The 25,856-nt window shown below is 45.2% G+C and overlaps 1 protein-coding gene across 3 annotated transcripts in view; it reads left to right on the top strand.

Moving 5' to 3' along the window:
* The window catches only part of LOC145355752 (unconventional myosin-XVIIIb-like), a 344,749-nt gene that overhangs the window by 65,876 nt on the left and 253,017 nt on the right, over nt 1-25,856 (top strand). For all 3 annotated transcript variants that reach the window (XM_080208083.1, XM_080208085.1, XM_080208084.1), the window contains 4 exons: nt 7,468-7,580; nt 19,750-19,926; nt 21,314-21,512; nt 23,421-23,563. In XM_080208083.1, coding sequence (XP_080064209.1) covers nt 7,468-7,580; nt 19,750-19,926; nt 21,314-21,512; nt 23,421-23,563 — 632 coding nt within the window. The remainder of the gene's footprint in view (nt 1-7,467; nt 7,581-19,749; nt 19,927-21,313; nt 21,513-23,420; nt 23,564-25,856) is intronic.

The raw sequence follows: 25,856 nt of genomic DNA, 5'->3' as shown, positions 1-25,856 counted from the left end.
TTTAACCCCAAGAGCTTTAGCTCATTTCTTCTTGTAATCACACAATGTTTTGGCCTCAGCTACTTCTGTGGTAGTGAATTCCATACATTTACCTCTCTCTTTGGCTGAAGAAATTTCTCCTCACCTCAGTCCTAAAAAGGTTTACCCCTTATCCTCAAACTATGACCCCTAGTTCTGGACTCCCCCACCATCGGGATCATTCTTTCTGAATCTACCCTGTTTAATCCTGTTAGAGTTTTATAAATTTCAGAGAAACATAGAGAATAGGTGCAGGAGAAGGCCATTCAGCCCTTCAAGCCTGCACCACCATTCAAGATTCATGCACGATCTTGCACTTTTAGTATCCCATTTCGACTTTCTCTCCATACCCTTTGATCCTTTTAGCCACAAGGGCCATGTCCAGCTCCCCCCTTGAACATATTGAATGAATAGGCCCCAACAACTTTCTGCGGTAGACAACTCTCTGAGTGAAGAAGTCCTTCATCATCTCAATCCTGAATGGCTTACCCCTTATTCTTAGACTGTGACCTCTAGTTCTTCCCTTGCCCAACATCAGGAACATTCTTCCCGCTCCTAGCCTATCTAGTCCTATCAGGATTTTATAAGTTTCTATGAGATCCCCTCTCATTCTTCTAAACTCCAGGGAATATAACCCTAACTGACTTAGTGTCTCCTCAGCTGACAGACCTGCCATCCCAGGAATCAGCCTGGTAAACCTTCGCTGCACTCCCTGTATGACAAGGACATCCTTCCTCAGATAAGGGCACTAAAACTGCACACAATATTTCAGGTGTGGCCTCACCAACACCCTGAGAATTATAATAAAGCATCCCTATCCCTGGATTCAAATCGTCTCACTATAAAGGCCAACATACCATTTGCCTTCTTTACTGCCTGGGGTACCTGCATGCTTACTTTCAGCGACTGATGCTCAGGGACTCCAAGGTCTTACTGAATATCCATCTCTCTCAATTTACACCCATTCAAATAATAATCTGCCTTCCTATTTTTGCTCCTGAAGTGGATAACTTCATATTAATCCACATTATACTGTGTCTGCCATAACACATGCCCACACACACAGCCTGTCCAAATCACGCTGAAGCATCTCCTTAGTTACTAGTCGCTAATGTTTCTTCCAGCTAATACACTGTTGAAGTATTGATGAGAAGTTGCCTGTGTGCAACAGAGAGCTGAGGGTCAGCAGGTTGACCTGAGGGAAGAAGATATGCCGCTTTGTTGAGTAGGGTTGCCAAGCCTCCAGAAATAGCCAGGGAGTCTCCAGGTGTTAAAGGTCAATCACTAGGACACTGCTGTGTGCAACTGTGGAGAAAAAATCATCGGGATATTAAAAACAATTGGTTCCTTTGTTATTTTCTTTAAATATTTCTCTTTATCGGATACATATAGAGTGAAAATGGGACAACAAAGGCTATTAGAATGCCAGTGTAGCATCTTTCAATTGGATTATGAGTCTTTTTGCTTTCTGATTGATGTAGGAAGGCAGTATAAAACAAGGATGGGTGTGTTGGCCGACTAATGGCTGGAGTGTGGGGGGACGATCATCTGATAAAACCTCCATTTAATCACAATTGGCAACCCTGCTATTAACCTTGCATTCTTCATTTCTTTAGATGAGATGTTAACTATTACCATGGTAAAGATCACATAGTGTAATTCAAGGATGATCAAAGTTCTCTTGGTGGCTTGGCCAACATTCTCCCCTCAACCAACAAGCAAAGTCCCATTCATCTCACTGTTGGATCTTGTGAGTAAAATGGCCATCTAGGGGAAGTGGTGGCATAGTGGTATTGTCACTGGACCAGTAATCCAGAGATCCAGGGTAATGATCTGGGGACCTGGGTTCGAATCCCACCACAGCAGATGGGGGAATTTCGACTCGATTAAAAATTGATGAATCGATTGTTGGAAAATCCCATTTGGGGTTCAGAAATCTGCCATCCTGACCTGGTTTAACTTCTGTGTGACTCCAGATCCACAGCAAGGTGGTTGATTCTTCAATGCCCCCCTGAAAGCAAGACAGTCAGTTCAAAGGTCGAATAGGCCATAGAACATTACAGCACAGTACAGGCCCTTCAGCCCTCAATGTTGCGCTGACCAGTGGAACCAATCTAATGACCCTCGAACCTAATCTATTCCAATATTATCCATATGCCTATCCAATGAACATTTGAATGCCCTTAAAGTTGGCGAGCTCACTACTGCTGCAGGCAGGGCATTCCACGCCCTTATTACCCTCTGAGTAAAGAACCTACCTCTGACATCCATCCTATATTTATCACCCCTCAATTTAAAGCTAAACTAAAATGAGGGGTGATAAATATAGGACCTAAGCCATGTCCATGAAAGAATAAAGAAGAATGTTGGCTGGATCACAATAAAACAGAAAATGCTGGAAAATCTCAGCAGGTCTGATAGCATCTGTGGAGAGAGAATAGAGCTCATGTTTTGGGTCTGGATGACCTTTCATCAAAGATCTGTTCTCTCTACCTAGATGTTGTCAGACCTGCTGAGATTTTCCAGCATCTTCCGTTTTTGTGTCAGATTCCAGCATATGCAGCATTTTGCTTTTACCTAAGCCTGCATAGCAACTGTGATTATCCTTCAAACGCACTGGACGGAATTCTCCGACCATTCAGGCTGGTGGAATTTTCCAGTCCCACAGGCACTGCACCTCCCCCTGCGGGTTTCCAGCCGGCCTGGGGATGACATCAATGAAAATTCTTACTGACAACAGCGGGACCGGAGAATCCGGCCGTGAGCAAACAACGCGTCACCTCCTGCTGGCGGGAAACATGCTGGGAGGCTGGAGAATCTCACCCATTTTATAAGTTCTTCATTTACACCAGATGCCAAAAACAGGAAGTAGTGCTGCTGGATAATACTCACATTTATGAATGTTGTGTGATTTGATTTGATTTATTATTGTCATATGTATTAGTATACAGTGAAAAGTATTGTTTTTTTGTGCGCTATACAGTCAAAGCATACCGTTCATAGAGAAGGAAAGGAGAGAGTGCAGAATGTAGTGTTACAGTCATAGCTAGGGTGTAAAGATCGACTCAGTGTAAGGTAGGTCTGATGGCAGGAGGAAAGAAGCTGTTCTTGAGTTGGTTGGAACGTGACCTCAGACTTGTGTATCCTTTTCCCTATGGAAGAAGATGGAAGAGAGACTATCTGGGATGCGTGGGGTCCTTCGTTATACTGGCTGCTTTCCGAGGCAGTGGGAATTGTAGACAGAGTTAATGGATGGGACGCTGGTGTTAATGATGTGGAACTGAAAGGGAAGGGATGAAATTATTGAAATGTCTTAGCAAACAGCGGTGAGGTTGGTTCACGAGAATGTCCTTCAAATAGGGAAACAGCTATCAATCCCAATGGTATCGTCAAAACCATCCCCAAAACCCATCTACACACCCTGCAGAGTAAAGGGGTTATAAGCATATATAAATAAAACAGTTCACACCATCTTGGGGAGTGGTGTAAGATTATGAAAATTGGGTTCTCTTTTGCACCCCTCTGACAAGGATGAAGTCTCATTGTTGATGTCGCCATTCTTTGTGAAGCTTTGAACAATATTGATGTCAAGACCTCCCTCAGAAGACTACAACAACTGGGTGGAATGCTTCATTTTTGAGACTGGTGGGGTGGTGGGTGCCTCCAGCAACCCTGTGTCACTGGCCAGAATAGCGGGATCCCACACCAGATTTATTAATTATGCATAGATAAATTCCTCCTCTCATTCTCAGAAGCTGATTTGTCCACTCACTATCAGTTGGCAGGCTGAAAGGCCATAATTAAACACCAGTCCAGCACACTCCTATTGCTCTCTCCAAGCCCACCTGTCCTTACCAGACCGAGCAGGGTGTGCGCAACCCAGAGGGAAAAGGATAGCAGCCTCAAGGGGAAGCCTGTTCCCCAATTCAACTATGCCCCCCCCTCCCCACCAAATCCATTACCTGTGAGGCTCCCATGTCCCACTTGGACCTCTACCTGCCGCACCTGGAGCCATCGTGCATGTCCTTCTAGTAAGTGATGTGATATTCCTTTGAGCCTCCCCCCACTCCTTGTTTGTGAGCTTTTCACGCACCTTGTAGGGCTCCAGTTTCACTTGCCTTGCTCTCCCCTCTGTCTTCCATTGTTCCTCATCTTCATCCACTTCCTTTCCCCTCTGCCTGCCATTGTGAAGCCTTGCCCCACCTTCACACTCCTTGCATACCCTTCATTCAACATGTCCCCCATTGTCTTCCCTTCCCACCTCCTGGTCTCACCCCACATTCTACCTCTGGTCGAACTTCAGATCCCTGCTATGAGTGGCTGCATGAGTCCTGCCGTACCGTGTTGTCCAGATAGACACTGGTGTGTGATACAAGGGGAAGGAGACCCCTGTATTCTCAGCCCCAGGCTCTGTACTGATCTGACTCAGTAACGCAGGAGCGTTGATGGGTCCAGCAGCACAGTGCTGTCCATAAAGGCCAGCCCGGCATGGAGATGGAGGGCAGGAACCAGTCTGCCCTGGCAGGGTGATGTACAACACATCAGGAGCAGTGCGGCACTGCGGCAGAAAGGCTTTGTCATATTGACCTCAAAGTCTCTGGTGCACCACAATTGGGTTTCAGACCGAGCTCATTTCACGTTGATGTGACTCAAAATGTGATGCTGGTAGTCAGCTGTTTTAATGAGCATTCCTGAGATGGAAATGAATGTAGATGGTGTTTAAGGCACCGCAGGATTCACCATTAACCCGCCATTGAGGGAATTGCAGCAAGGGTTTTACACTAGCGGGTTTCTGACTTTTTGGCTCCTGCTCGATTCTCCACTCCTGCCCATCCACAAACCCGCTGCAGGCGCGATGGGTAAATTCCACCAGCACCTCAAACACCAAACATTAGACGTTCCTGGAGATGCAGAGAATTAAACTGCATTGGATTTGATTTTCTCTCTATAACCTTCAACAGGTCTGAGAGATCGTTCTTTCTATTGTGCGCACGAGACAAGGTTCATGCATCACACACGGTGCCAGCTTTTATTTTAATGGCCTTCCCCTGTAGATTAGATTTGCAACTTTCATTGTGTTGCAAGCTGGATCTCACCACTTATCTTCCAAAATGTTTGAGTGCAGTTTGATGTCATTGTGATGTCATTGCAATGGGACTTGGATGAAGAGGTGAAACTCCACAGAAACTGAATCATGCACAGAAACATGTGGAAGTGAACCTAATCGGGGGAGCGATGGCATAGTGCTATTATCATCAGAGTATTAATCCAGAAACTCAGCTAATATTCTGCCAACCCAGGTTTGAATCCTGCCTCGGCAGATGGTAGCATTTGAATTTGATAAAAAAATTTCTGGAATTTGGAGTCTACTGATGACCATGAAACCACTGTTGATTGTTGGAAAAACCCATGTGGTTCCCTAATGTCCTTTAGGAAAGGAAATCTACTGCCCTTATCCAGACTGGCCTACATGTGACTCCAGAACCACAGCAACGTGTTTGACTCCCAACTGCCCTCGGGCAACTAGGGATGGGCAATAAATGCTGGCCAGCCAGCGACACCCATGTCCCACGAATGAATAAACCAAAACATGCAGTCCAAAACGTCACTCCCAATCTCTTCCTCCCAACGGAAATAATCTCAAGCTTCTTCCTCAACTTCCACTTGGCATCAATCGTATAGCTTTCAGATTAAGAGGAAACAAGTAACTCTGTCAGCGCAATGCTGATAGTAAAACCTAAGGACATTCAGATGCTATGGAGTCGAGCTCCACAGATACATGATTTGATTTGATTTATTATTGTCACATGTAGTGAAAAGCATTGTTTCTTGCGTGTTACACTGACAAAACATACCATTCATTGAGTACATCTGGGAGAAGGAAAGGAGAGAGTGCAGAATGTAGTGTTACAGTCATAGCTAGGATGTAAAGAAAGATTGACTGAATATAAGGTACTATTCAAAAGTCTGATGGCTACAGGGAAGAAGCTGTTCTTGAGTCGGTTGGTATGTCAGCTCAGACTTTTGTACCTTTTCCCAATGGAAAAAGATGGAAGAGAGTATGTCCAGAGTGCCTGCTTTTCCGCGGCAGTGGAAAGAGTAGACAGAATCAATGAATGGGAGGCTGGTGTTGACGATGTGGAACTGAAAGGGAAGGGATGAAAATATTGAAATGTCTTAACAAACAGTAGTGAGATTGGTTCACGAGAATGTCCTTTGAATAGGGAAAGAGCTATCAATCCCAATGGTATTTATCAAATCCAGTCCGAAAACCCATCTACAAACTCTGCAGTGTAAAAGGTTCACAAGTATACATAAATAATACAGTTAATATCATCTTAGGATGTGGTGTAAGATCACATGACCATGAAAATTAGCTTCTCTTTTGCACCCCTGTAAACTGAGAGTGTATCTTCACCTGTGATGTACCGTTCTCTCGAGGTATCTGTCCTGACTCTGATATAAGAGTGTTCTTGAATAATTTTAGAACAGGTTTCAGCTAATCCAACCCATGCAGCCCTTTCCTTCTTGGTGATGTTAGTTATGGCTCAGTCTTTGACACTATTTCACACTGGTGTATGTAACAGGCACCCAGGCACTGTTTCAGAAAACAGCAGAGGAGTCCTCCCTAGTGTTTGCCGAATATTTATCACACAGCGTACGTATCTCAGGAGGATTATCTGGTCTGAGAATGTGGAGGGTGGTATATAAATCCAGGTATATCTTTCATTTTAAAAATGAAATCGTACTCAGTTGATATACTCTACATACTCCCCGATGCGGCTCCTGTACCATCACACCTACCAGTGTGGGAGATCTAGGGTACCAACAACATTTGGCACTATTAGGTATTGGTTGACTCGGATTCTATAACGCTAGGTACTATGTGTGCTCGATCTTACAAACTTTAATTACTTGTACACAAGGGGAAATAGATCTGCAGCTCTCTGCAGAATGTTTCAGAAGTTACATACAAACAACTTGTCAATTATAATTACAGCAAATGAGAAACAAGCAATTTTTCTATTCCTTCATTTGCATACATATTTACCAATCATACCCTAGCTTTTTGTCCTTTCTTATTCGATAAAAATCTGTCTCCCACTAGCCCTTCATTTGCATAGCATGTTCCCCATATTTTGCCTTTTGTATTCTGCTATGGAAAACTCTGATTTTTCTCATCCTCTGGTGAAGACCCAGAAACAGAATGTTTATGGGACTTATGCAGGTTAAGATTAGCCATTCATGCTAAATACGCAAGCACTGACCCCATTGAAGGCCTGAGTGCTGATAAGCATTTTCCGTTGCTTGACAGAGATTTATGGAACCTGAATTTTAATAATTTAACTTGCAGTACAGTGAGCTTTATCTCGACAGTAAGCACTTTTTTGTTGGATGTTCTTTTCCTCCTCCCCCACTTCCAAATAAATCTCTCCCTCTTGTCATCAGCCACGGTGCTCAAACCAGATGTCGGAACGCCAGAACTGCCAGAGGGCCAGGTTCGAATCCGGATCGAAAGTGACAATCTGATCGTAGACACGGATGAAGAACTTATTCACAAAGTGAGTATTCCTCAATTCCGGCATCTCTTCTTTCATTTTCTTTCAGAAGAGGAACGTCATTCTTTTCATTCTCTCTAGTTCTTCTTTCCTTCACAATTGGAGGCAACTACCTCTGCCTGGGAGGTCCTGTGGCACAGTGGGTAGCGGCCCTGCCTCTGAGCCAGAAGCTCTGGGTTCAAATCCCATCCCAGGACTTCACGTCCAAAGGAGATGTGTTTATAAACACGGACAAACGAGTTGAGTTTCAAGATGTTTATCTTTCCAACACACACTGATGGAAAGTACAGGAGGAAATTCCTAGTCAACAAATTGGAAACTGTTCAATTCTTTACTACCAAGGAGTATCTTCAAGGACTCACTCCACATCCAAGAGTCAGGGATCACAGGTCCTTATTGCAATCTACTTACTCCACACTCCAAACGACAACTGGGCAGTCCCTGGGCAGATCACCCCACACCCGGGTCACCTGAGCCATTTTCTTGAAGGGGCAATGCCCCAACATCCAAAACAGATACAATATTGGAATCTCTAACATTGCTATCCATAGCTCCTGACTACAATATGTGTATAGAAGTGTATGTTGGTACAACACAGCAAACAGTAACACATCTCTGACTGAGGTCCAGCTTGTGAGTTTGGTTTTGCTTTGGTTCATCAGCCAGATGTTGATTTTTCATATGTGACCAGAACCAGCGAGTGCTGGCAAATTAGTGAATTTTATAGAAGAGCCTTATGGACTTGAAACATTTCTCTCTCCACAGACGCTGCCGGACCAGCTGGGTTGATCCAGCATTTTCTGTGTGTGTATTATTATTATTATTGAATTTTGAGGTTTCCAGAACGAAGCCTTGTTTTGTGTGAGCCAGGCATCTGGATGGGAGCTACTTTTCAAAGGCCTTACTGGGTAAAAATCAATCATTGGAACTCTAGGCAATGTCTCTTGCTCGCTTCCCCACCATAGGGATTACAGGGGTAGATCAGGAATGCCCATCTGGAGGGTTCACTGAGGCCTGGGGGAAGTTTCCCCTTCCAGCTGCCCCCTCCTGGGGCCTGGAGACTCTGGCTGACAAGGCCCCAAAGACTTCTGCGGGTGAGTGATGGTAGAGTGGGGAGGGTGGGGACAGGTGAGGGTCGCTGTCTCCATGGTGCAGGCAGCTTCTCCATCTGGCAGAGACCTGCTCTGCCATCTGCAAATTGCCAGCGGGCCTGAAGAATAAGTAGGTCATTAATTACTGGCTGCCCATCGCTATTCACAAGCAGCTGAGGCACATCCATTCCTGCCAAGGAGAATGAGCCCTGGCACTGGGAAAGTTCTCTGGCACTGGGAAAGTTCTCTGGCACTGGGAAAGTTCTCTGGCACTGGGAAAGTTCCCCGGGACTGGGAAAGATCCCTGGCATGGGAAAAGCTCCCTGGCACTGAGAAAGTTCCCCGGGACTGAAAAAGCTCTCTGGCACTGGGGAAGTTCCCCGGTATTGTGAATGTATCGGACAGGCCATGCCCACATAGCTCCCACTATCTCACTGGCCCTGCCATACCCACCACTCCAAGCCCAGGAAAATCCTTCTCATTTGTTCTCACTGAAACTTCTTGCTTTTCATAAGAACATAAGGATATAAGAACTATGAGCAGGAGTCAGCCATCTAGCCCCTCAAGCCTGTTCTGCCATTCAATAAGATCATGGCTGATCTTTTCGTGGACTCAGCTCCACTTATCCACCTGCTCACCATAACCCTTAATTCCTTTACTGTTCAAAAATTTATCTATCCTTGCCTTAAAAACATTCAATGAGGTAGCCTCAACTGCTTCACTGGGCAGGAAATTCCACAGATTCACAACCCTTTGGTGAAGAAGTTCCTCCTCAACTCTGTCTTAAATCTGCTCCACCTTATTTTGAGACCAAGCCCCCTTGTTCTAATTTCACCCACCAGTGGAAACAACTTCTATCTTGTCTATTCCCTTCATAATCTTAAATGTTTCTGTAAGATCTCCCCTCATTCTTCTGAATTCCAATGAGTATATCTTCAGTCTATTCAGTTTCTCCTCATAAGCCAACCCTCTCAACTCCGGAATCAACCTAATGAATCTCCTCTGTACCTTCTCCAGTGCCAGTATATCCTTTCTCAAGTAAAGAGACCAAAACTGTACACAGTACTCCAGGTGTGGCCTCACCAGCACCTTACACAGCCGCAATATAACCTCCCTGTTTTCAAACTCCATCCCTCTAGCAATAAAGGACAAAATCCCATTTGCCTTTTTAATTACCTGCTGCACCTGCAAACCAACTCTTTGAGATTCCTGCACAAGGGCACCCATGTCCCTCAGCACAGCAGCATGCTGCAACTTTTTTACTATTTAAATAATAGTCCATTTTGCTGTTATTCTTACCAAAATGGATGACCTCACATTTACCAACATTGTACTCCATCTGGCAGACCCTTGACCACTCACTCAGATTATCTACATCCCTTTGCAGACTTGCAGCATCCTCTGCACACTTTGCTCTGCCACTCATCTTAGTGTCAGCTGCGAATTTTGATACATTACTCTTGGTCCTGTACTCCAAATCATCTATTTAAATCATAAACAATTGGGGTCCCAACACTGATCCCTGAGGCACACCAGTAGTCACTGTTTGCCAACCAGAAAAACACCCATTTACCCCCAGTCTTTGCTTTCTGTTAGGTAACGAATCCTCTATCCATCTAATACATTACCTGTAACACCATGCATCTTTATCTTATGTAGCAGCCTTTGTTGTGGCACCTTGCCAAATACCTTCTGGAAATCCAGATACACCACATCCACGGGCTCCCCATTGTCCATTGCGTGTGTCATGTTCTCATAGAATTCCACCAACTTCTTCAAACATGACCTGCCCTTCATGAACCCATGCTGCATCTTCCCAGTGGAACAATTTATATCCAGATGTCTCATTATTTCTTCCTTGATGACAGATTCAAGCATTTTCCCTTCTATAGAAGTTAAGCTGACTGACCTATAGTTACCCATCTTTTGTCTACCTCCTCTTCTAAACAACAGTGTCACATTTGTTGTTTTCCAATCTGCAGGAACCACCCCAGAGTCCAGCGAATTTTGGTAAATTACCACTCGTGCATTTGCTATTTCTCCCACCATCTCTTTTAGTATCCTGGAATGCATTCCATCAGGATCAGGAGACTTGTCTACCTTTAGCCCCATTAGTTTGCCGAACACTACCTTTTTAGTGATAATGATAGTTTCTAGGTCCTCACCTGCCATAGTCTTCTTATCGTCAATTTTTGGCATGTCATTTGTGTCTTCCACTGTGAAGACCAACACAAAATACCTCAATGCCTCAGCTGTTTCCTCATTTCCAGTTATTATATCCCCCTTCTCAAACTGTAAAGGACCAATGTTTACCTTAGCCACACTTTTATTTTATATATTTGTAGAAATTTTTGCTATCTGTTTTTATATTCTCAGCTAGTTTACTCCTTTAATCTATTTTACTTTTCTTTATAGCTTTTCTTGTGGCTTTCTATTGACACTTAAAGATTTACCAATTCTCTAGTTTCCCACTAATCTTTGCCACTTTGTATGAATTTTCTTTCAATTTGATCCCCTCCTTTATTTCCTCAGATATCCATGGCTGATTATCTCTTTTTCTACAGTCCTTCCTTATCACTGATATATACTTTTGCTGAGCACTGCAGAAAATTGCTTTGAAAGTCCTCCACTGTTCCTTAATTGTTCTGCCATAAAGTTTTTGCTCTCAGTCTGCCTAAGCCAACTTCTTCCTCATCCCTTTGTAGTCTCCTTTGCTTGAGCACAAGACACTGGTGTTGGATTTTACCTTCTCACACTCCATCGGTATTTTAAGTACAACCGTACTGTGATCGCTTCTTCCCAGAGGATCCCTAACTGTAAGATCATTAATTATTCCTGTCTCACTACACAGGACCAGATTTAGGATAGCTTGCTCCCTTGTAGGTTTCATTGTGTACAGTTCAAGGAAGCAATCGCGGATACATTCTATGAACTACTTCTCAAGCCTATCTTGACCGACCTGGTTTGACCAATCAACATGTAGATTAAAATCCCTTATGATAATTGCTGAACTATTTTTACATGCATGAGTTATTTCCTTGTTTATTTCTTGCCCCACCATGATGTCATTATTTGGTGGCCTATACACTACGCCTATCAGTGACTTTTTCTCCTTACTAATTCTAATTTCTACCCAAATGGATTCAACTCTCTTTTCCATAGAACAAGTATCATCTCTCACTACTGCCCAGATGTCATCCTTAAATATCAGAGGTACACATTTCTCTTACCTTCCTGTCTGTCCTTCCGAACAGTCTGATATACCTGGACATTTAACTCCCAGTCGCGACCAACCTTCTGCAGTGGCCATCAAATCGTACTCATTTGCAATGATTTGTGCTGTCAACTCATTTACCTTAGGTGCCTCACAATAAGGTGCCTCACAAAAGGTTGCTACAGCAGGTTAGGGTGCACGGAGTTGGGGGTAAGGTGTTAGCATGGATAGAGGATTGGCTGTCGAATAGGAAGCAGAGAGTTGGAATCAATGGGTGCTATTCTGGTTGGCAGTTGGTGACTAGTGGAGTGCCGCAGGGATCGGTGCTGGGGCCTCAACTGTTTACCATTTATATAGATGATCTGGAGCAGGGGGCTGAGTGTAAGGTGATGAAATTTGCTGATGTCACAAAGATGAGTGAAAAAGCAAATTGCGTGGAGGGTGTGGAAAGTCTGCAGAGAGATCTGGATAGGCTGAGCAAGTGGGCGAGGACCTGGCAGATGGAGTATAAGGTTAGCAAGTGTGAGGTTATCCACTTTGGCAGAAATAATAGTAGGAGGGATTATTATTTAAAAGGCGAAAAGCTGCAGCATGCTACGGTGCAGAGGGACCTGGGGGTCCTTGTGCATGAGTCACAAAAACCCAGTCTGCAGGTGCAGCAGGTGATCAAGAAGGCGAATGGAATGTTGGCCTTTGTAGCGAGGGGGATAGAATATAAAAGTAGGGAGGTCTTGCTGCAACTGTACAGAGTACTGGTGAGGCCACAGCTGGAGTACTGTGTGCAATTTTGGTCGCCGCACTTGCGGAAGGATATATTGGCCTTGGAGGGAGTACAGAGGAGGTTCACTAGGCTGATACTGGAGATGAGGGGGTTGGACTATGAAGAGAGACTAAATAGAGTGGGTCTGTACTTGTTAGAGTTTAGAAGGCTGAGGGGGGATCTTATAGAGACGTATAAGATAATGAAGGGGATAGGGTAGAGGTAGAGAGATTCTTCCCACTCAGAAAGGACAGCAGGACTAGAGGGCACAGCCTCAAGATAAGGGGGGGGGCAGTTTAGATCAGAGTTGAAGAGGAACTTCTTCACTCAAAGGGTGGTGAATCTCTGGAATTCTCTGCCCGTTGAAGTGGTGGAGGCTACCTCGCTGAATATATTTAAGTCACGGGTAGATAGATTTCTGACAGACAGGGGAATTAAGGGTTATGGGGAGAAAGTGGGAAAGTGGAACTGATCCACTTCAGATCAGCCATGATCTTATTGAATGGCGGGGCAGGCTCGAAGGGCTAGATGGCCTACTCCTGCTCCTATTTCTTATGTTCTTATGTTCTTACCTTGTTTCAAATGCTCAGATAAAGTGCCCTTATGCTAGATTTGTACCTTCTTTTTGAATTCTAACACTTCCATTAATGACATCACCTGAGTTCTCCTTCCTTTTAACATTTTTCCTGATTTTCAATGTAGTTGAAACCTTCTCCCCACATGCTAACCTACTGCTTTGCTTTCTATTAGCTGTTATACTTCCTGTAGTTTTACCCCTTCTCTTCCCTCCAACTTGCTAGCTTAAAGTCCTTGCGACCAGCCTATTTATCCTTCTCGCTGGAACACTGGTCCCAGATCAGTTCAGGTGAAGATCAGTTCTGGTGTTATGTAATGAGGCAGGTAGAATTAGGGACCTTGCGGTGAAGGATCCTCTTGGGGAGAGTGATCATTGTATGGTGGAGTTTCTGGTGCAGATGGAGGACGACAAGGTGGGTTCCCGGACACGCGTCCTTTGTTTGAACAGAGGGGAGTATGGTAGGATGAGAGAGGAATTGGCGAATGTGGACTGGGGGAGCGCGTTGGAAGGTAGGTCTGCTGAGGAGCAGTGGAGGATTTTTAAGGAGATCTTTCTTGGTGCTCAGCAGAAATTTATTCCGATGGTCAAAAAGGACCGTAGGAGGAGAGGTAATCAGCCGTGGATAACGAAGGAGGTGAAGGAAAGTGTTAAATTAAAAGCGGAGGCGTTTAGAGTAGCTAAGAGTAGTGGGCGAGAAGAGGATTGGGAGAGGTTTAAATGTCAACAAAGACTGACAAAGAAGTTGATAAAGAAGGGTAGGAGAAACTATGAAGCTGGGCTAGCGCTTAATATAAAAAAGGGTAGCAAGAGTTTTTATAAGTATATAAAAAGGAAGAGGCTGGCTAGGGTGAACGTTGGACCCTTAGAGAATGAGAAGGGGGACCTAGTGGTAGGGGATGGGGATATGGCTGAGGTCTTGAATAACTTTTTTGTTTTGGTCTTCACGGAGGAGGACGTGAATAATTTGCCGGGTGTTAGAGATGGAAAGGTGGTAGGACTGGAGGGTCTAGATGACATTACTGTTACTAGAGAGGTGGTGCTCGACAGACTGGAGGGGCTGATTGTGGACAAGTCCCCAGGACCGGATGGAATGCATCCGAGGGTTCTGAAAGAAATGGCGGAGGTGATAGTGGATGCCTTGGTGGTTATTTTCCAGACGTCGCTGGATTCCGGGGAAGTGCCGGAAGATTGGAAAACGGCTAACGTTACGCCGTTGTTTAAGAAGGGTGCCAGGCAAAAGGCAGGGAATTATAGGCCGGTTAGTTTAACGTCTGTTGTAGGTAAAATGTTAGAATCCGTCATCAAGGAGGAAATAGCGAGGCATCTTGAGGGGAATTGCTTGATAGAGCAGACGCGGCATGGTTTCATTAAGGGGAAGTCGTGTCTGACAAATTTACTTGAGTTCTATGAGGATGTGTCTAGGGCGGTGGATAGAGGAGAGCCGGCGGATGTGGTCTTTCTTGATTTTCAGAAGGCGTTTAACAAAGTACCTCACAAGAGGTTATTGCAGAAGGTCAGGGGACATGGAGTTGGGGGTAGGGTGTTAGCGTGGATAGAGGAGTGGTTGTCAAATAGGAGGCAGAGAGTGGGGGTCAATGGGTGCTATTCGGATTGGCGGTTGGTGACTAGTGGAGTGCCTCAGGGGTCAGTGCTGGGGCCTCAGCTATTTACCATTTATATAGATGATCTGGAGGAGGGAACTGAGTGTATGGTGTCAAAATTTGCTGATGACACCAAGATTGGTGGAAAGGCAAATTGTGCGGAGGGTGTGGAGAGTCTGCAGAAGGATCTAGATAGGCTGGGCGAATGGGCCAGGAACTGGCAAATGGAATTTAATGTTGGCAAGTGTGAGGTGGTCCACTTTGGTAGGAATAATGGTAGGAAGGATTATTACTTACGTGGAGAAAAACTGCAGCAGGCGACGGTGCAGAGGGACCTCGGGGTCCTTGTGCATGAGTCGCAAAAACCCAGCTTGCAGGTGCAGCAGGTGGTCAGGAAGGCGAATGGGATGCTGGCCTTCATAGCGAGGGGGATTGAATATAGAAGTAGGGAGGTCTTGCTGCGGCTGTATAGGGCATTGGTGAGGCCGCAGCTGGAGTACTGTGTGCAGTTTTGGGCGCCGTACTTACGCAAGGATATTTTGGCCTTACAGGGAGTGCAGAGGAGGTTTACTAGGCTGATGCCGGAGTTGAGGGGGTTGATCTATGAGGAGAGGCTGAATAAACTAGGCTTGTACTCGTTAGAGTTTAGAAGAATGAGGGGAGATCTCATTGAGACGTATAAGATGATGAATTGGATGGATAGGATAGAGGTGGAGAGACTCTTCCCACTCAGACAGGACAGTAGGACTAGGGGGCACAGCCTCAAGATAAAGGGGGGGCGGTTTAGAACGGAGTTGAGGAGGAACTTCTTCACTCAAAGGGTGGTGAATCTCTGGAATTCTCTGCCCGTTGAAGTGGTGGAGGCTGCCTCGCTAAATATTTTTAAGGCGCGGGTTGATGGGTTTTTGATAAGAGAGGGGATTAAGGGTTATGGGGAGAGGGCGGGAATGTGGAACTGAGCCACAACAGATCAGCCATGATCTTATTGAATGGCGGGGCAGGCTCGAGGGGCCAGATGGCCTACTCCTGCTCCTATTTCTTATGTTCTAAGACCATCCCAACGGTGCAGATCGCTCCTGTTCGAAGGCTGATGCCAATGCCCCTTTTTCTGTTCTGTTTGTTTCTCTGTGGATAGGATAGTGCAATATTACTTACCGGATACTGCGAGGCCTGGGTAGGGTGGATGTGGAGAGGATGTTTCCACTAGTACGAAAAACAGGAACCACAGGGCACAACCTCAGGCTTACGGGGCGATCCTTTAAAACAGAGATGGGGAGGAATTTCTTCAGTGGTGAGTCTGTGGAACTCTTTGCCACAGAAGGCTGTGGAGGCCAGGGCCATTGAGTGCATTTAAGACAGAGATAGAAAGGATCTCGATTAAGAGGGTGAGGGGTTATGGGGACAAAGCAGGAGAATGAGGATGAGAAAAATATCAGCCATGGTTGAATGGCAGAACAGACTCGATGGGCTGAGTGGCCTAATTCTGTTCCTATGTCTTATGGTCTTATTGCGATTCACTCTTAAAAACAAGAAATGCAACTCTTCATTTAATGGGATTTGCAACCTACATTCAAAATCTCTCAACATTCACCGTGATCTGACCTTCAAGCGTTATGCAGTGACAGGCTGCAGGTATGAGCTCCACCTTGTGAAGTTATGACAGCACTGCACCAGTCTGCTTATGATCCCGCTTCATCCAAAACTTCTTCATACCTGATACCCTTCACCTTGTGCACTGTCACTTCTGGGTAGCCAGGCAACCAACTGTAAGTGGACTTTAACTGGTGGGCTCTACCAGCTAAGATCGATGATCGTTCGAAGGGTTGTACAGGGGTGTCATGCCCAATACTGTGGAGATACTGGCATTGGACTGGGGGGGGCACAGTAAGAAGTCCTACAACACCAGGTTAAAGTCCAACAGGGCGGCATGGTGGCACAGTGGTTAGCATTGCTGCCTCACAGCGCCAGGGACGCCGGTTTGATTCCCGGCTTGGGTCATTGCCTGTGTGGAGTTTGCACATTCTTCCCGTGTCTGCATGGGTTTCCTCCGGGTGCTCCGGTTTCCATCCACAGTCCAAAAATGAGTGGGTTAGATTGATTGTGCTAAATTGACCCTTAGTGTCAGGGGGACCAGCAAGGGTAAATACATGGGGTTATGGGGCTAGGGCCTGGAGGGGATTGTGGTTGGTACAGACACAATGGGATGAATGGCCTCCTCCTGCACTATAGGATTCTATGACTCTAGGTTTATTTGGAATCACAAGCTTTTGGAGCACTGCTCCTTCATCAACTGAGTGAGGAGCCATTCCAAATAAACTTGTTGGACTTTAACCTAGTGTCATGGGACTTTTTATTATGCCCAATACTGGCATGTCGCACTCTGGACTCCAAAATAATTTTATATTTGAAAGAAGCTGGATGGAAATGCGGGAAAAGATGGCTGCCCAGGTCAGCTGACTTATTTTGTGGATCAGAACCACTCCCCTGTCTCAAGACAGAACCAATGGACATTCAGGTTTGATATGAGTCAATGCCCTTCCCTGAAACCAATCAAAGTGTTATTATGTGATCTGAATGGGTCATTCTAAAACAAAGACCCCGACTTTTAAATACTCAGAGATATTCACCCACTGCACAGGATGTAGAATCAATATAAATTTCACACCTTATTCGGAAAAGACCTTGAACTTGTGAAAAGCCACCTGGAGGTGGCCATGTTTTTTCATCTGTTCACAAGAACTTCTAGGAGATGTATGTCAAAGACAGTCCCATCAAAGCCATCAGAAAAGATCAGTCAACTTGTGAAGCAGACTCAGAAACAAGGTTCAAGACATAGCCTGAAAACTTAATCTGCTCCAGTTTAAAGATCACCAGAGAAATAACCTACTTGCTATTCGACCACAGGAAACATCACAACTTCTTTGTTACAAAACTCACACTTCAACTTTATATCCTTGAAACCTTTCGAATGACCACAGGCCTGCCGTGGGAGAGAACAAAGATATTAAATAAGAGATTAAGTTAACTGTAATCTATAAAAGTGCATGACCCACATCTGTATCTAATTGAATCATAGAACCCCGACAGTACAGAAGGAGCCATTCAGCCCATCGAGCCTGCACTGACAACAATCCCACCCTATCCCCGTAACCTCACATATTTGTACTGTTACACGCACATGCTAATTGACCCGAAATTGGAGTCAATTTAACATCGTTAATCAATCTGACCTGCACATATTTGGACTGTGGGAAGAAACCGGAGCACCCGGAGGAAACCCACGCAGACACAGGGAGAATGTGTAAAATCCACAGTAGAATGTGTGTGTGTGTGTGTGTGTGTGTGTGTGCGCGTGTGCGTGAGGAGACTGGGGGCGGGATTTTCCAGCTACACGCGCCCCAGTGCTGGAAATTCTCGCCTGAGGTGAACGAACTTTTGCAGGGTCTAGGTCCCGCCTGCTACGATCCCAATGTTGGCTGGGACAGGAAAATTCTGCCTTGAATGTGTGATGTTATGTTAATTTGAGGTAAGTGTGTGAGAATGAATAACCTTCTTTATTTTAAACTCACCAAATCTTGGTGCTTAATCATTTAATTGGAACGCAGTCTCCAAGATAAGACACATCTCCTCCCAGCGAAAACATTCCAGCAGTATGGAAACAAATACATTCTGTCTGTGTTTTCTAGATCTGTAAAACAGAATGGTAATGTATAAGATGAGATAAGTGGAGCACTCTCATGGGAGACACAGATGTTAGCACTGCTACCTCCCAGTGCCAGGGACCCGGGTTCGATTCCCGGCTTGGGTCACTGTCTGTGTGGAGTTTGCACGTTCTCCCCATGGCATGGGTTTCATCCCAGTGCTCCAGCTTCCTCCCACTGTTGAAATGTGCTGGTTAGGTGGATTGGCCATGTTACTTTCTCCACACAGGTGCCGGAGTGTGCCAACTAGGGGATTTGCACAGTAACTTCATTGCAGTGTTAATGTAAGCCAACTTGTGACATTAATTAAAAAACTTATAGAATATAACCCTACAGTGCTAAAGGAGGCCATTCAGCCCACTGAGCCTGCACCAGCAACAATCCTGCCCAGGCCCTCTCCCTGTAACCCCACGTATTTATTCTGCTAGCCCCCCTGACATTAAGGGGCATTTTAGCATGGCCAGTCCACCTAACCCACACATCTTTGGAGTGTGGGAGGAAACTGGAGCACCTGGAGGAAACCCATGCAGACACGGGGGAGAAACTCCACACAGACAGTCACCCGAGGCTGGAATTGAACCAAGTCCCTAGCGCTGTGAGGCAGCAGTGCTAACCACAGTGTCATTGTGCCACCCTTGTCTCTCTTGTTGATCAAAAATTTGACTCAGCTTTGAATAAATTCCTGATGTGGAGATGTTGGTGTTGGGCACAGTAAGAAATCTCACAACACCAGGTTAAAGTCCAGCAGGTTTATTTGGAATCACGAGCTTTTGGAGTGTCGCTCCTTCATCAGGTGAGTGGAGATAAGTTCATAACCATGGCATATATGGACAAAGGCACAATTGCAAGATTGTCACATTCCAACCATTCTTCACATTCCAATCTGTAATTATCTAGCAATTGTGTCTTTGTCTATATGTGCCATGCTTGTGAACCCACCTCCACTCACCTGATGAAGGAGCAGTGCTCCAAAAGCTCATTGGACTTTAACCTGGTGTTGTGAGATTTCTTATTGAACATATTCAGTGATGCAGCCTCCAATGATCATTGGGGGAAAAGTGTTCCAAACACTTGCGACCCTCTGTGAGATGAAATTTCCTGTCATTTCCATCTCTGTCTTAATCTTATAGTTCCTCTTCTTTTAGGAGATTTAATGCGGTTGCTTTTTGTGGCTGCCTTAAGCTGACCAAATCCATATCGTTTCTTCTCCTTTTGTCTCTGTCCCCAGACTAACCCACCCAAGCTGGATTACACTGAGGATCTTGCACAGCTCATCAGCCTGAATGAATCCAGTGTCCTCCATGTCATTCAGCAGCGCTACGGATCTCAGCTTATTCACACGAAGGCAGGCCAGAACCTCATTATCGTCAAACCACCAAGCACCATTTCCAACTACACAGGAAAGGTAATTGAGATTGAACAGAGTCGGAGAGAGAGAGATTGTCTGAGTCAACATTGACCAAAGGAGAAAGGTCATCGCTGGGGACAAAAAATAAATTGGATAAACTTTTAATGGTTTGGAAAATAAGCAATTCTGGAGGGGTTTTTGGAAAGGTGAGGTAAATTTTACAATCCTTCCCACTGGGACCTAGATTGCCAGCCTAGATTTGAATGCATGTCTGCAAAGCATTAGGCCAGGTCCCTGTACTTCCCCACGCCCAGTGACTGGGTTCTTTGGTTGCTGTGTAAAGAAAATTTGCTCAGACATTGGGCAGACAGAAGTACAGCCAGTGGATTGTGGGTAGTGAGTTGTGGGCATGTGAGGCTTCACATGTGGGAGTAGGCCTTGATACTCTCCTGAGGATAATGTAAAGTTACCCCCAAATCTAACAACAGCACTTATGCTCTTGTGCAGTGATGGGAGCTCAGTGGTCATGTCACTGGGGTGGGGAAGCAGAGGACCTGGCCTAATTCCTTGCAGATGAGGGGTCAAATACAAACTGGTGTAATTTAAATTCAATCTGGGACCTAAACATGGATGGCACAATGGCACAGTGATTAGCACTGCTACCTCACAGCGCCAGGGTTCTGGATTCGATTCCCGGCCTTGGGTCAATGTCAGTGCAGAGTTTGCACGTTCTCCCCGTGACTGCGTGTGCTTCCTCTGGGTGATCCGGTTTCCTCTCCCAGTCCGAAAGATGTGTTGGTTAAGTGGATTGGCCATGTTAAATTGCCCCTTAGTGTCAGGGAGACTAGCCTAGGGTAAATCCTGGGATTATGGGAATAGGACCTGGGGGAGATTGTGGTCAGTGCAGACTTGATGGACTGAATGGCCTCCTTCAGCACTGTGGGATTCCATGATTCTATAAAGCTAGTTACAGTAATAGTGACCATGGCAACTGTCATAGATTGTTGTAAAAACCTACCTATTTCACTTTATAGAAGGAAATCTGCCTTCCTCATCTGGTCTGGCATACATGTGCCTCCAGACTCACAACCCGCTGCAATGATGTAATGATGCACTCTCAGAGACCTCATTAGAAACATAGGAGGTATTTATGAGTAAGAAAAACTGTACAGAGACGAGTAGTCCACACCCTGCTCCAGTCCGCTACATGTCCACTGCCTCAGGGAGGACACCACCCCCTGGGGTGATGACCCATTCTCAGTCCCAGTTGGTCCCTCGTGCCAGGTGACCCACTTCTGCTGAGTTGACCTGAAAGGGACAGTCACTACACACCAACACAAATGGGCGAGCAAGGCATTCAGTTGAAGGGTGATTAGCGATGGCGATGCATGCTGGCTATTTTAGAGGGTTGCTTCTTTATCTCTCACTTTCTTTGTTCTTCTAGCTATTCAAGGGCAAGAAGGATGGAATGCCGCCCCATATATTTGCTGTGGCACAGAGGGCCTATTGGAACATGCTTATCCACCGTAAAGACCAGAGCATCATCCCCCTCGGATGGAGTGGTGCAGGAAAGACTACGAGTTGTCAATCTGCCCTCGAGTACATCGTCGGAACAGCTGGCAGTGTGGGCACAACAGTGACAGGTACAAACTGACCTTCCAGCCTTCCCCATTACAGCCGCCATGTCCTTAGTCGTTCCCAAACCCTTTTGTTGCAATATTCATGTTAAATCACCTTTCTTGCCAATTTTCCTCTCACACCAACCCTTCTGTCGTGAAGGGAATGACAGTGGCAGAGTGGCAACGTCACTGGTCTCGTAATCAAGAGGCCCAGATCGTTCCTCTGAGGATGTGAGTTCAAATCCCACCACTGCAGCTGCTGGAATTTAAGTGAATAAAATTCGGAATTGGAAAAGCTAGTCACAATAATGGTAACCATGAAACTTATCATTGATTATTCTAAAAACACATCAAACAGAAGAAAATTGTGGCCTACTCCAGACTCCAGACCCACATCCAATGTGTTTGAATCTTAATTGCCCTCTGAAATGGCCGAGCAAGCCACGCAGTTCAAGGGCAATTAGGGATGGGCAATAAATGCTAACCCAGCCAGCGATGCCCGCATCCCATGAAAGAATACATTTAAAAATATATATTGGGGCCAGTTTATAATCAGGTCTAAAACTGGCACTGTGGATTGATTGGCTGTTATATACACTACCCATTTTCCCTATGGTTTATATTCTGAACGGCCAATCCACAATGCCAGTTATATATCCAATTGAAAGTCTACCTCATTAATGCTTTGTGGGGTCATGGTCTCCCATAAGTGCTGCCCTCAAGTGGCCATTAGTGGCAAGCATACTTGAATTAGGTCTGCATTTCCATCTCCTGAATTTATTCCCACTGGTGGACCTTTAGTAGAACAGGAATTCTGCCCAATCCGACCTCACCCCATTTCCTAGGTCAATGTTCATTATGCACGCAGAGGGCACACCATGGGATAATAGGGATTTTTTTAACAGGAGCAGACTGGGAAACACAAGGTTATGATTGGGTCCATCTGGAGAGAAGATGGCTGTTGGGTGAGGTGGGGGGGAGTGTCTTGGAATGGTGAGGTCAAACTGAGGTCTTGCTCTTTGATTTGGAGTTTCCTCTTATCCTTCACCAGCGCAGTCCCTCGACCAAAGTCTTCTTCAGTCTTGAATGCACAGAAATGACAGTGTAAGAAATCGACCCGAGTTCTGGCATAATTTCTTTGATTTGGTTTATTATTGTCACAGATATTGGGATTCAGTGAAAAGTATCGCTTCTTGCGCGCTATTCAGATAAAGCATACCATTCATAGAGAAGTGTAAGTAAATCCTCGAAGGCAGAAGTCCCTTCAGTAGAATTCCTTTATTTACAAGATCCAACCACACTATACAGAGCGCGCTCAGTGTGCAGTCTCCATCCGGAGTGCCAGAGGAATTGACATGCTGGTTATGTACAGAGTATGGGGCTCCCTGATTGGACCATCATTTTGGTCCTTATTTGGGAAGTTCATATTCAAGTAGGCTCACCTCAATGGCTGGATTAAAATCGTTACAAGAAGAAAAGGAGAAGGTGTGGAACTCATAAAATCATAGAATCCCTACTGTGCAGATGGAGGCCATTTGGCCCATTGAGATTGTACTGACCACAATCCCACCCACATCCTATTCCCATAACCCATCACATTTACCCTGCTAATCCCCCTGACATTAGGGTCAATTTACCATGGCCAATCAACTTAACCCGCACATCTTGGAGGAAACCACAGCACCCAAAGGAAACCCACGCAGACACGGGGGGAATGTGCAAACTCCACACAGACAGTGACCCGAGGCCAGAATTGAACCCAGGTCTCTGGCACTGTGAGGCAGTAGTGCTAACCACTGTGCCACCGTGCTGCCACTGTGCTGTAGTGCCGCTATGTTAATTGAGCCATGGACCTATTGGTGCACAAGATAATTTAATTCTAAAAATGTTGAGCTAATTTGAATATATAATTTTCTCCCCGTTTCTATTCAGTGGAGAAGATCCAGGCGATATTCACCATTCTCCGAGCTTTTGGCACCATGTCCACTCCACAGAACCACACCACAACGCGATTCTCAATGGTAGCGTCTTTGGACTTCAATCAGGCTGGCCGTGTGTCTGCAGCTCACTTCCAGGTATAGGAAACCTCTCAGTGGGAGAATACACCAGTAAAATGGCTTGAAATTCTGCTCTGTGATGGAAGGCAGCAGGAGATGAAAGGAAGAATTGGGAAAACACAGCTGCCTCAAAAGCTTCTCACTGTCAACAACATATCTTTCTAATAGCTTTGAGGCGCATAGTGGAAGATAATACATGATAATTCAAAGAGTGGGATTGTTGTCAGTGCAGATTTGATGGGCCGAATGTCCTCCTTCTACATTGTAGGGTTTCTACAATTCTATGAGTAATAATCATGTGCTATGTTCAGTGATTGGTAAGAATCATAGAATCCTACAGTGCAGAAGGAGGCCCATCAAGCCTGCACTGACCACAATCCCACACAGGCCCTATTTCCATCACCTCATGCATTTACCCAAGTTAGTCCCCTTGACACTAAGGGGCAATTTAACATGGCCAATCCACTTAACCCATACATCTTTGGACTTTGGGAGAAAACCGGAGCATCTGGGGCGAACCCCACCGAGACACGGGTAGAACATGCAAACTCCACACCGACAGTGTCCCAAGCTGGGAATTGAACCCAGGTCCCTGGTGCTGTGAGGCAGCAGTGTTAACCACTGTGCAGCAATAAGTGATGGACAGAAGAGCTTTCATCATGCTGGGGTGTTAAAGATCCAAGAAAGAGTGAGCTGGCATTGTGCAGTGAATTTTAAGTAGAATGTGAATGGGTGAAGCTATTGTCTTATTATAAGAACCTAAGAACAGAAGAACTAGGAGCAGGAGTAGGCCATCTGGTCCCTCAAACCTGCTCCACCATTCAATAAGATCATGACTGATCTTTTCATGGGCTGAACTCCACTTAGCCACCCATTCACCATAATGCTTAATTACTTTACTGTTTAAAAATCTATCTATCTTCACCTTAAAAAACATTCAATGACGTAGCCACGACTGCTTCACTGGGCAGGGAATTCCACAGATTCACAACCCTTTGGGTGAAGAGGTTCCTCCTCAACTCGGTATTATAATGGAATCAGAGCTTGGGCTTACTTACTGTACAAAACACAAAGGGCGGGGTTTTACGACCTTGCTTGAGTGAGACGAGAAATTCCTGCCTGAATTCAATGGAGATTTTTGTTGTCGGACTCTCACCCGCTCCAATTCTGTGGTGGTAGAATTCTGGCCTCGTTACCGATTGCTGGTAAGGTAGATATGTTGTGGGTTAATTTATTAAGACTCAGCACATGAGAACCGTTAAACATAGGTATAAAGCTGTGCGTGTGTGCTCTGCACAAATCAAAAGTGAAACTAAGATTAGATCACATGACACATTTCCCTTCTAGTGATGTCATGCTGATATCTTTTAAAGGCATATTGCAGCACCCCCCTTTCTTTTCAGCTGCATTTCTTTCTGCCCTTCCAAATAAGTACAATTATTTCTAATGCATGTTCATGTTTAGTTACTATTACGTAAATGCACAGAAGTGCTGAATCTGTGACTCTCTATAGTGTAAAGGTAATCTGCTGGTACACCCAGATCTTGTGATGATAACTTTATCAGCAGGTTTCTTTAATTGCTGACAGTGATCTGTGTTGTCATTCTTGGATATTGCTCGTGATTGCATTTGGGATCTTGTCTGAGATGCAGTCTGAGGACTGAACAATGGCTGAGGAGCCGGAATGGACCTGAGTTATCCTCGGTTACACATCACCATTGCACCTTGGTAGGGCCTTGGTTCTGAACAAATCCTTGTCACTTTGACTGGTTACCATGCACCTCCTGTGGAATCCTGGATGTGAACCTGTTGTCCTGATTGTCAATTCTGTACCTGTATTTTTATCATGTGCATTGGTCATCTTCTCTTGCAATTTTAAAAGTTGTTCTCTAGCTTCTGAGAGAACAGAATGGGTAAGACTATGTTAACTTGTACACCCTGGGCTGCCAAACAGGAGCTCTGATGGTGATGGATTAGTTGCACTTCAAGGTCTCACGCTCAGAGGTAACATTGCAATGTGTAGATATTGCTTGGCCTGTCCACATTTGGGAATTAGCTATTTCAGCATGTGGATCATTCATTCAGCTGGGCTGTTAGATTTCTGCTGCCAAGGAGAAGCAGTAGTGTGATGGATACTCCACTTCTCACAGGTACTTTAGTCATGGAGTCACAGAGGTTTTCAGCATTGATACAGACCCTTCAGCCCAACTTCTCCATGCCACCCACTTTTTGCCATTAAGCTAGTCCCAATTGCCCACATTTGGCTCATTTCCGTCTATACCAATTTTACCAATGTAACTTTCTAAATGCT

This window comes from Carcharhinus amblyrhynchos, chromosome 20 (genome assembly GCF_965287045.1).
Source record: "Carcharhinus amblyrhynchos chromosome 20, sCarAmb.v2.hapA, whole genome shotgun sequence".
Taxonomy (NCBI): Eukaryota; Metazoa; Chordata; class Chondrichthyes; order Carcharhiniformes; family Carcharhinidae; genus Carcharhinus; species Carcharhinus amblyrhynchos.
The sequence above is the reverse complement of the archived record's forward strand: the minus strand, read 5'-3'. Positions and strand labels throughout refer to the sequence as shown.